At 40.6% G+C, this 12,511-nt stretch overlaps 1 protein-coding gene across 7 annotated transcripts in view; it reads left to right on the top strand.

Annotated features, from left to right (window-relative positions):
• Positions 1 to 12,511, top strand: part of RGS12 (regulator of G protein signaling 12) — a 183,552-nt gene that overhangs the window by 144,713 nt on the left and 26,328 nt on the right. For all 7 annotated transcript variants that reach the window (XM_073342641.2, XM_078852589.1, XM_073342637.2 and 4 more), the window contains 5 exons: positions 1,204 to 1,383; positions 3,993 to 4,146; positions 6,450 to 6,526; positions 9,315 to 9,515; positions 10,659 to 10,732. In XM_073342641.2, coding sequence (XP_073198742.1) covers positions 1,204 to 1,383; positions 3,993 to 4,146; positions 6,450 to 6,526; positions 9,315 to 9,515; positions 10,659 to 10,732 — 686 coding nt within the window. The remainder of the gene's footprint in view (positions 1 to 1,203; positions 1,384 to 3,992; positions 4,147 to 6,449; positions 6,527 to 9,314; positions 9,516 to 10,658; positions 10,733 to 12,511) is intronic.

Genomic DNA, 12,511 nt, shown 5'->3' with positions numbered 1-12,511 from the left:
ATGACAAACTGGGTTTTGAAAGGTCTGGAGTGTCACTACCTGCACATCGGGGATCCCATCCCACCCTGGGACCTGAACCTCATGCTGTCACGGCTCATGGGTTCTCCCTTTGAGCCTCTAGCTTCCTGCTCCCTTCTCCTCCTCTCCTGGAAAGTTTCTTTCCTGGTCACAATAACGTCTGCCCATATGGTCTCTGAGATCAGAGCGCTTACTTCATTGACAGGACTAAGCCATTTTGCAAGTCAACACAGTTGTTTGTTGCAGTGGTGGACAGGATGAAACGTTGCACAGCGTCTGCTCACAGGATTTTATCCTGGATCACGGCCTGCATCTGTTACTGCTATGATCTGGTGAAGGTGCCTCTCCCGGCGACAGTGATTGGCCACTTGACTAGGGCGCAGGCTTCATCGGCAGCCTTCCTGGTCCAGGTGTCAATTCAGGATATCTGCTGGGCCACTACCTGGTCATCTGTCCACATGTTTATGCGCTTACCCAGCAAGCCTGAGACAATGTTAGCTTTGGTAGAGCAGTGTTGCAAGCCGCACAACCATGAACTCTGAGCCCACCTCCAGGGATACTGCTTGTGAATCACCTAGAATGTGATCGACATGAGCAAGCACTAGAAGAAGAAAAAACAGTTACCTACCTTTCATAACTGTTGTTCTTCGAGATGTGTTGCTCATGTCCATTTCATTACCCGCCCTCCTGCCCCTGTGTTGGAGTTTCCGGCAAGAAGGAACTGAAAGGGCTTAAGGCCGGCAGTGCCTAATATACTGACACATGAGCGCAGCACTTTAGAGTGCGCCACAGCTGACCCTACGGATACCGCTAAGGCAAAAATCTCCAACAGCCGCACATGTAGAATGGAATGCATGCACACCTAGAATGGAATGGACATGAGCAACACATCTTGAAGAACAATTACGAAAGGTAAGTAACCTTTTTTTTAATCTACATTGGTTTTCATTTTGACCATTCTTGGACCTTATGTAAAAATAAAGCCTTATGCTAAGAGACTAGGACTCAGTTCTATTTCATTTGAAATTGGTGCACAACTCCCACTGACTTCAACAAAAGCAAGCCTGTTATGTCTTCACATTAATGCTCTGAGTTTTAAGAACGTAATTCTTGAAAAATAGGCCTGCATTCTTCATATGAGATTTAATCTTGTATAACCATTATCTCACTGCATTTACATTTCAGATTTTTAATCTGATGAAGTTTGATAGCTATACTCGCTTTCTGAAATCCCCGCTTTACCAAGAATGCATTCTGGCTGAAGTAGAAGGTCGCCCTATTCCTGATCCACAGCGTGTTCCCAGCAGCCCTACATCTAAACACAGTATCAGCTCAGAGCGGTCCCATATCTCAACACCAAAAAAGGTAACTTTTGATTAAATTGTTACTTTTCTGAAAACTAAGTTCTTATCTGTAGCTGAACTTCTCCTCCCACTCCCCAAACTTGTTGGAAGATCAACAAGAATGTATAGAAGCTAATGAGTTTTCAAATTTACTAGCGCTGACAAAGTATCTAGTTGCCAAGTCTTAATGTACAAATTGTTTTATTTGTGGATAGGTTTTTGTCCGTTATAACAGAAGTTACTAACTCCCTTATGTATTGCTTAAATAAATGCATTTTGTTCTACAGCTAATGAAATGAGGTAATTATACTTCATGCGCTAATTCAGAAGTTGATTTTGATTGAAGTCCACAATTGCTAGAAAACTAAGTTTTGGTATTTTCAACCGCAGGTAGCCAGTTACAATTCAGCCAGGGTTAGTAGTGAATACTAGTACAATTGAGGGGTGCTTTCAATGACCTAGGTGGAGTGAGTTGGTAATTTCAGTCAAGTTCCCAGTGGACAATTGCCTATGTCACAACACCCACCACTGCTACTGTCTCAAAATATCATCCTTGCTGTCCATCCAGCAGAGAGGTCAAGGGTTAAATAATGATGGAAAATGAACTTCCCTTTCATCCTTAGAATTTATCCCTTTACTAGAGTAGTATCCAGCTTCTGATCCTTAAGGGTGATTGTGTTAAGAAAGCTTGTATCTGATGATATATATGAATTGAAAACTACCTATGAGCCATGTTCTGAGATTTTTAAACTGAAATGATTGAATCGGCCCTGTTGCTACAGGAAGGAAGTAGGGGACACTGAGCAGCAGTTCTCTACAGTTGATAATCACAACGTCACGGGTTGGCCACCTGGTACATTGAAGGGGAGAGAGGAGGGAGCTTTGGCTGCTCCATTATCTGTTCCCCTGACAGGTTGTGGGAGCCCTAAGGAATGCATGATAAAAGCACTTGATTGTCTCTACCTGAGCATCAGAGAGCAGGTAGCAAAAGACATCCTCTTCCACCACACAACCCTAGAGAGATGAAGGGGACGAGAAGGTGATAACCAAAATCCAATTACAGCTTCCGGATTCGCTGCTCCAACACAGGTTGGAGAATATTCTAGAGTTGCTCTAACTTGCATCAACTGACAATGGTCTCCTAAGGTAGCATGCTAGCGGGATAGCCAGCATGCTCTACCCACTTCTCCCTATGCCTGTCACATCCTTCTGCACCAGGAGTTGTGGGACGATACATATAAAAGTTGACTACACCAGGTCTCTTGCCTGTTTGGGATTCCCTTATACCTGTGGAATCCCCAGCTGGAGACTTGTAGGTGGTTTCTGCTTTCTTTGTGCTGCCTTTGAGCAGAGAAGCAGAGAATTTGTCCCAAATCTTGACTGTTGCCCTTTGATTTTTGAAATAATATATTTGACCTTCAAAGTGAAAAGGTTATTGCTGTAGAATATGATTTAGGCATGTTGGTTAGGGCAATGTGGGAAGTTTGCTTTTCTGATGCAACTATTCCATGGAAAAAGAGGACTTGAATTAATCTGGTATCTTTCAGAAGAAATAATTCACACCTTCATCCCACATGATATAATAATTAATTAATTAATAATAAAAAGTCCTACCTGGAAAGCCAGAATTCCTGGCAGTGACTGGATGTCTGTGCTGGTAACTGATGAGTTTACTCTTTGAATTTCTTGGCCTGTTTTCAGCCAAATTCTTCATGTTGTTTAAACATTTTTTATTATAAAATTTGTCTAGGTAAATAAAAATTAAAAAAAACTCCAAAAGATTTGGAAGCTTTAAAATTTTTTAATACTTTCATAGGAATCAGAACTTTGCTCATTCTTATTTCCACAGTCATTGATCACCATTTTAAAATGTGAGAGTTTTACCTTTGCAACTAGATAATGTTACCACAGTATTCATTATTTAGCTGTAAAGGTAATTTTTAACTCTTTGTTTTTTTTATGTCAGCCACTGTATTTTTGGGACATCCACTATTTTATGGGTAGAGGTTGTTGTTTCTTTAATTCAGCATTTAAAAAATATTTTAATGTGAAAAAGATAAATGCTCATTAAAAGAAAATGTGGGCATAACATTATTAAAAATATATCTGCATTAATACTTTTCATCATTGACTATTATTTGTTATATGTAAGTAAGTGCTAGTTAAGGAAGACATTATCAGATACCTGTATTTAATTTTAATTTATATTTCAAGCCTAGGTAGATTGCTACACAGTATACGAAATTCTATATTTTTTTTTAAAACCAAGTAAATGGAAATCCAATAACCCTGCTAAACCATTAGTTCTCTAGCTGTAGTCCGTAGACTGCCAGTAATCTGTGGAGAGCTGATTAGTCACATTATTCTGGTATTTCTTTTTGTTTCCAGCTGTGTCACTTTTTCCCAATATTACTTTTCCATATGAGCAGTTTTTGTTGTTGTGCTGGCATGTTATTTGATTACCAGACTCAGGGGAACTGGCGTACATAATAATGAGAAGGCAAAAAGACAATCAACCAGCCTCTCTCTCTTAAGATATAGTCCACTTTGGGAGAGTTTGAGAATCCATGCTTTAGACAATATATTTGCAGGAGTGCTCCAGCTAATGTTTTATCTGTGTTTTGATGGTAGTTAATTGGAAAATCAAAGTCAGGAAGGTCCTTAAATGAAGAATCTGGAGAGGAAGATGCTGAGAGAAAAAAAAAAGGGACATTTTTCTCCTGGTCAAGAAGTAAGAGTGTGGGTAGATCGCAGAAAAAAAGGGAAAATGATGACTACCAAAATGGTGAGTTTCCAAGTCCTGCTTTGTTGCAAGATTGCTTTATTAACAGACAGAATTGCTCCCACTGTTAACACTCAGCAAGGAATCTACACCTCATTACTACACATGACCCGAGATTTTTAATGATCTGCTGAGCTGTGACAGAGGGAAATGGTGATGTCCTGCACCACAATAGCCAGGAACAGTCCTGGAGGTCTGTAGACAAAAGGCTGGGGAATGAGAAATTGGTAATATTATTTTGATGTTCTGGACCAATGGGATTTCCCTCAGCTGTTTAAATGTGCTTTCACCAATTTCCAAGAGGTTTTTTTCTGTCCACCCAGCTGCACTCTCACTGTAAGTTGACTCTCACCCTCTCTTACATTCATATCCTACCTTGACTCCTCCATGAAGGCCAAACAGCTAGATATGGAAATAAAGCCATAGGTGTGGCTATGCCCAAGTTCCTTCAGCTGAAGTTCATGGTGCTGCAATTGTGGTGCTCCTTTTGCTTCCCTTCACGACCAACTACTGTAGATCCAGAGTTACAGAGTCTGTCTCCCATCTCAGGGCAGACAGATTGGCCCCTTACAAGCAGGTCTGTGGCAGACTAGGAGACTTTAGCTCCACTTTACCTTGGGGTTAGATTGGTGAGTCCACCCACTTCAACCAGGCTGGTAACATTAGGAACTGAAACTGTTGCCTCCCATTCACAGCAGGTGACATGTCACATGCAATCTCTGAGCCAGTTTCTGGCTGCCCCTTTCTCTCCAGCACTTCTCTGTCTGGGGTGAGTAGTTCTTCAAAGGAGCCCCCCTACTGCAGTCCTACAGCATGGTTGTACAGGTTCAAGCAATTCATCTTGCAGGGACAAAGTAACTTTTAGAAGATAAAACAAAGCAGAGACATGGAGTAAAAAAACCAAAATATTCCAGTTCCCTTTCCCCCAAGTCAGGATAGTTCATCAGAAAGTTAGTGCATTGTGTTTTGTAGGCACCATGGTCACAGTGCACAAGTTCCCACATCCTCTCACAAATGATTGGGATGTTCCTCTCAGACCCTTATTTTAAAATATGGGCTTACAGTTTCCATAGGAAGAAATGTTTTCTTAGAAGGGATTTACTCTATAGGTCTGTTACCTGAGTTTTATTGTAAGTGTGTTAAAAAGCTAAGGAACAATCCAGCTGAAGAAATCACAGAAACCAGCCTCTACTAGGAGTGTAGCTGAGAAAAGAAAATTTTGCAAGCCATTGATTTTTCACTCTGTCTAGTAAGTTGGAACTGCAGAAGGAAACCCTCACTCAGTCAAAGTGGTGAGTGCTTTGTTGTAGAAACCTAGTTTACAGATAGGGAAATTACTTCTCCCTATAAAAAAACAAAACAAAATCCCTGAAGGAGGCATAAAGGAACAATTTAAGGAGGGAGAATGAATTCCACAGGCACAGAATGTTACTAAAACACAATCTAATTGGCAGAGACTGGGTTGTGTAGCCTGTTCATTCAACTGCTAGTCAGTCAGTAGCTTTTGTTGAGAAAATTGCAGCTCTTGTATGATGGCAACACTAAACTATTTTTAGATAAATGAGGTCTGGGCTAATTGCACTGTGTTTGAAGTAATTTCTATTAGTGAAAGTATTTGCATCTCTGTAGTTCATTGCAATGAAAGAGCACCACATTTTGGCAACTGCAGAGGCTTGCACAAAACAATTAACAGGCAAACAGTTTTAAAAAAAATTGCAAAAACAAAACTACAAATTCTGAAATCCACTGCAGCAGTCAGCTGCTCTAAGGCATTGTATTTACTGCTGTTTCTTCTTCCACACCATCTGCCTACCATGGTTCTTGAAAAAGCCTTGTGAGCTGTCCAGTTGATGTCAGGGGGGCCATGTACGTGAATGAGGGCTATAGAATCAGATACTAAGGTTATAGATCTAAACTTTAATAAGTGACAAGGGATTCAGTTCTCAATTTTTGGGTGTCCAACTTGAGACACCTTAAAAGAGCCTGATTTTCAGGGAGCTGGTACGCACCTTGAAGGTATTGTAAATTGGTAGTCACTTTTTAAAATATAGGCAATCACCTCCAAGAACAGGGACTTTGTCTTTTCAAAAAGCCATGAACACCCGTAGTGTTATATAAGCAATAAATAATTACATTTAAAAGATGTTTAAATGTTCAGCATGTGAAGATAGTACAAGGATTTGGAATTTTTCTTTCCCAGATCAGAAAATGAATATTTTAGCCAGATGACTTGAGGTTTTGTAGCACCTTTAATGAATAGTAAAAGCAAGCATTTCTACTTATCACTCTGCTTTTCCCACTCTCAGATTCTATGCATACCAACGGATTATTTTGCAGACGTGAATCACAAGGCTCTATGTCATCAGCTGCAAGTCTTGAACTGGTAAGGGCCAGCTCCTTAGAATCAAATAGTATGAGAGGAATGAAAAAAAATGGGAGTGATTGTTACCTAGGAAATCAATAATAGCCCCATTTTTCTGCAATAGTATAAATAAACAAAATGTATATATGTATTTGAATGTAAATTTCATAATACTTTTTGGACTGAACTTTAAATTTTTTTTAGCTATACAATGAGCTATACTCATTTTGTGAAATAAGAAGGGTCTGGTTGTTTAAACAGGTTGTCAGATGAATAGTTAAATATTTTTAAAGAACACTTATAGTGCTACTTGTGATCCTAAACTATCTTGCTTATAATCGAAGGATAAATATCTCTTTTATGCATTTCATATACCTGCTTTTTAAAATTGTCCTGCCATCTACAAGCTATCCTGTCTCCTAGCTACCCCAACTCTCCTGTTCCTTTGGACATTATAATAAAGGTTTTATAGGGTCTTTCAATCCAAGGACACTAAAGCTCTTTACAAACTGACCCACCTTGCCTCCCAGCCACTGCAGCTCTTAACTCTGCCATGAGCAATTGCCTGTTGAATTGCTTTTTGGTCCTCTTCCTCTTGACTATATATGAGTTTGAGCTCATTTCCTTGATGCCCCAGCTCTCTCCAGCCCCAAAGCTGAGTGTCCCTCCTCCTGATCACTGTAGCTTGACTCTGTTCCCAGTGTTTGAGGGATAAAAGAGTGATGCATTCCCCAGCAGCATTTGCAACTAAAACACCACAACACATGCTCATATGTGGAGAAACAAGAAGTGAAGACACAGTAGTTATAAACAATGTAGTTCCACCTTCACAGTCCAAGCTGAATGAAATGCACAAAGTAAACAATATAAATAATGAAAAGTAAACTTAAAATTTAATATAACCCTAGATTTAAAGTGAATTTTAACAAAGCGTATAAAAGAATATAATTTTAAAATATCCTTTTTTATCCTGACAGTACCTGTTTGACTTACAAATTTGATTCTAAGAATCAGACAGATTCTTGTTGATATATGTGATGCTAGTGAGCAAGCAGAGAAATAAACAGTGAAGAGCCATATTGGTAGCATCTATTTAAACTGAGTGTTTATTAAATACTTCAAAATATTACCTTGTAAAAACAATGCTTTGTGTGTACTAAGATGACTTTTCGTGGCTATAATTAGGGCCTTACCAAATTCACAGCCGTGAAAAACGTATCACAAACTGTGAAATCTGGTTTTCCTCGTGAAATCTGGGTACTGAAGGAGGGTCACGGTATTGACACCCTTACTTCCGTGCTGTGTTCAGAGCTGGATTCTGGAGAGCTGTGGATTCTGGCCAGGCACCCAGCTCTGAAGGCAGCGCCGCCAGCAGCAGTGCAGAAGTGAGAGTCGCATGGTATGGGAGAGGGTCATCACTTTTCGGAGGAGCAGGGCCGGCCTTATAGGTTGGGGAAACAGTGGGCCCGGGGACGGTCTGGGCTGGGGGCTCCTACTGTGCGATGAGCTTGAGCTGCCGGGCTAGGGAGGGACAGGACTTTCTCTTCCCTTGCACAGGCCACTCCCAGGGCCAGATCAGACCCACCTCTGGGAACTTCCCTGGCTGCAGGAAGCTCCATGGCTGCTGGCTGGGAGCCAGCTCTGAAGGCAGCCCTGCTGCCAGTAGCAGTGCAGAAGTAAAGATGACAATATCGTGACCCCCTACAATAGCCTTGTGACTGCCCCCACTACCTCTGTTTGGGTCAGGACCCCCACAGTTACAACACCTTGAAATTTCAGATTTAAATATCTAAAGCCGTGAAATGTAAGATTTTTAAAATCCTATGACCGTGCAATTTGTCAAATTGAACTGTGAATTTGGTAGGGCAGTTCCCAGCGGTTATTCCCCCAGGGGCCACAGGGTCGTGCTGGCTGCTTCCGGGAGTGGCGCAGAGCCAGGGCAGGTAGGGAGCCTGCCTTAGCCCCACGGCACCTCTGGAGGGGGAGGAGTTGATCAGCGGGGCCCACAGAACCCTGGGAGTACACTTGGGGACCCCCAGCGGTACGTGGACTCCAGTTTGAGAAACGCTGCATGGAAACTTCAGGGAAGGCAGTGTGGTACTGCCTCCTGCTTTCCCCCTGGGCTGACTTCTCCTTTCCTGGGGTGGCTGCACTTGAAGTGCAGTTTGGCATAATTTGGAGCCTGTTGCCACCTGTGTGGGTGAATCTGGACCATAGACTACCAGCGTCCATTTCTCTGTGATGCATTTCTGCTTGTAGGACGTTGGTTGATGTATATAACGTGGCAGAAAATTTTTGAGAAAATTGATTTTTCTAGGCATCAATCATTTTATACATAGAATCTTCGTATATCTGTAGTGCTGTCATAGGAAAACAGTGGTACATTACATATGCAGATAATTAGTTAATGTAGACAGTTACTTATTTGTAACTTAAGCAACTTTATAATTATTTATGCTTTATATATTTTCACAAGATGTTACTCTACTCTACAGGGTGGGCTCTCTTTTACACTACCCCTCCCCCCCAAGATATTGAAGTTCTTTGATTTACACGTTTTTTCTGAAAGCAAAACGCCATCCAAAAATTCAACTATTTTTAAAGTATGTTTAGATTTGTGAAGTTTGGTCTGTGGTAGCGTCTTTGTCTTAAGTGGAAATAATTCTAAAACAATTACCTGGTAATCGAAATATTCTGAAGGAAGGGTAAACCCCAAACATGGTTAAAAATGTGTTCCCTTTTTTAATTTGATTTGTTGGACTGTAATATTGTGTATTTGTTCTTAACTTTCATTTTTGTTTCTGACAAGTCTGATGCCTCTCGGGTATCTGCATCTTTACCTGATAAAGAGAAATCCTCAAAATACTGCTGTATAAACCTTCCAGATGGCTCGTCCTGTAAAATGGTTGTTAAATCAGGATTCTCAGTCAAAGAGATGTTATCTGGGCTCTGTGAGAAACATGGCATTAACATAGCTGCAGTAGACCTATTTTTAGTTGGAGGAGACAAGGTACTGTATGTTCCTATGCTTTTTTTCAAAAACTCAGACTTCCTAATCAGTTTACATATATGGGATTATTGATTATTTAGAGGAATACTCTACCACTTTATATTCAGACTTCACATTGACAATAATGGGATTTATGTGTGTTGCTCAATGGAAGAATATTAGTGAGATCATTACTGGAATACTGTGTCCATTTCTGATACTACATTTTTAAAAGGATATTGAAAAAATGGAAAGGGTTCAGGAGAGAGCTACAAGATTTGAGGTCTGGAAAACATGCCTTAGAGGGAGGAGATTAAGAACTTCAGTCTGTTAAGTTTGTCTGAGAGAGGTTTAAGCAGTGACTTCATAACAACCTACAGTATCTACATGGAGAAGAAGTTTTTGATAGACAACTCTTTAATCTGACAGAAAAAGGCATAACAAGATCCAGTGATTGAAAGCTGAGGCTAGACAAATTCAGATCAGAAATAAGGTGTACTTTTTTTAACAGTGAGGGTATTTAACCATTGGAACAATGTATGAAGCGAGGTGATGGATTCTCCATCATTTGAAGTCTTTAAATCAGAACTGGATATCTTTGTACAAGAGATGCTATGGTTCAAAAAAGTTATGGGCTTGATGAAGATTTTGTCTAGTGTTATGCAAGAGATAAGACTAATGATCCCTTCTAGATTTAAAAACTGTGACTATGATCCTAATTTACTTGTCTTCCTTGTAAAATAATCTGTTCTTTTAAATCTTTCTGCCAACATTATTTTGTCGTATTTTCTGATGTATCATTCTGTTTGTTCAGCCCCTTATGTTTAAGTGCCCAGGCCTTGTATGAGATGCTGAGAGCTCTCAATACCCATTGACTTTAATGGAAGTAGGAAATTGCTAAGCACCTCACAGAATTGGCCCCTACGTCTTTTGGAACTAGCCAGAGAAAAAAAGAAACTAATCATGTTGCTTGCTGTAAATTAATACAATAATAGCCATACACACAAAGCTTAATAATAGTTCTGTCTCTCTTCCTGGGCTAATTTTAAAATGGCTTCTTTTGTTCTGCGCAGCTGTTACATATTGTTAAATGATATATAACAAGTGACATGTACCCAATTTAACATATTTTCTCTTCTTTTGTTCCAACCATATGCTCTATAGCCACTTGTATTGCATCAAGACAGTAGCATCTTGGATTCTCGGGATCTACGTTTAGAAAAGCGTACTTTATTTCGGTAAGAGAAAAAATATTATCTTTTTGTGACATTTTCCGCTCCAGCTAATGTAAATGCTCCAGAATGCATTCTGAGTTATATCTGTTCAATAAAATAAAGGTGAGTGTAACACAGAATAACATTTAGTATGCTTGTGGCACCTTAGAGACGAACAAATTTATTTGAGCATAAGCTTTCATGAGCTACAGCTCACTTCATCGGATGCATTCAGTGGAAAATACAGTGGGGAGATTTATATACACAGAGAACATGAAACAATGGGTGTTACCATACACACTGTAACGAGAGTGATCAGGTAAGGTGAGCTATTACTAGCAGGAGACCGGAGGGGGGACACCTGTATTTCCCATATATTTTTTTAAAAATTATTTTAGAACATATTAATCTGTTTTTTTAGATTTATCTCAAAATGAAATAATACTTCATGCAAGCTATATATAAAAATGTTGAGCTAATAGATAGTTTTAAATTATCTGAAACTACTTAAGAACGGTCATCCTGGGTCAGACCAAAGGTCCATCTAGCCCAGTATCCTGTCTTCTGACAGTGGCCAATGCCAGGTGCCCTAGAGCGAATGAACAGAACAGGTAATCCTTGAGTGGTCCATTCCCTGTCACTCATTCCCAGCTTCTGGCAAACCGAAGCTAGGATCACCATCCCTGCCCATCCTGGCTAATAGCCCTTGATGGACCTATCCTTCATGAACTTATCTAGTTCTTTTTTGAACCCTGTTATAGTCTTGGCCTTCACAACATCCTCTAGCAAGGAGTTCCATAGGTTGACTGTGCGTTATGTGAAAAAATATTTCCTTTTGTTTGTTTTAAACCTGCTGTCTATTAATTTCATTTGATGACCCCTAGTTCTTGTGTTATGAGAAGGAGTAAATATCACTTCCTTATTTACTTTCTCCACATCAGTCATGATTTTATAGACCTCTATCATATCCCCCCCCTTAGTCATCTCTTTCCCAAGCTCAAAAATTCCCAGTCTTTCACTCTTCATATGGAAGCCCTTCCATACCTCTAATCATTTTTGTTGCCCTTTTCTGAATCTTTTCTAATTCCAGTATATCTTTTTTGATATGGGGTGACCACATCTGCATGCAGTGTTCAAGATGTGAGCGTACCATGGATTTATATAGAGGCAATATAATATTTTCTGTCTTATCTATCTTTTTCTTAATGATTCCCAATGTTCTGTTTGCTTTTTTGACTGCCGCTGCACATTGAGTGGTTGTTTTCAGAGAACTATCCACAGTGACTCCAAGATCTCTTTCTTGAGTGGTAATAGCTAATTTAGACCCAATCATTTTTACCTCTGTCCATTCTGAAAACTAACCATTTATTCCTACCCTTTGTTTCCTAACTTTTAATCAGTTACTGATCCATAAGAGGACCTTCCCTCTTATCCAGTGGTGGGGAAACTACAGCCTGGGGGCCGCATCCAGCCCTCCAGACATTTTAATCCAGACATTTTAATCCAGCCTTGAGCTCCAGCAGGGGAGCAGGTTCTGGGGCTTGCTCTGCTCTGGTGCTCCAGCTGGGGAGCAGGGTCGGGGACTTGCCCCACTCTACACGGCTCCCAGAAGCAGTGGCATGTCCCCACTCCGGCTCCTGTGTGTCGGGGCAGCCAAGGGGTGCTGCACGCTGCCCCCACCCCAAGTGCCGCCCCCGCAGCTCCTATTGTCTGGGAACCGCAGCCAATGGGAACTGCAGGGACGGCGCCTGCAATCGGGGCAGTGTGCAGAGCTGCCTGGCTGCGCCTCTGCATAGACAATGG

Source organism: Lepidochelys kempii, chromosome 4 (genome assembly GCF_965140285.1).
Source record: "Lepidochelys kempii isolate rLepKem1 chromosome 4, rLepKem1.hap1, whole genome shotgun sequence".
In the NCBI taxonomy this organism is placed as follows: Eukaryota; Metazoa; Chordata; order Testudines; family Cheloniidae; genus Lepidochelys; species Lepidochelys kempii.
The sequence above is the reverse complement of the archived record's forward strand: the minus strand, read 5'-3'. Positions and strand labels throughout refer to the sequence as shown.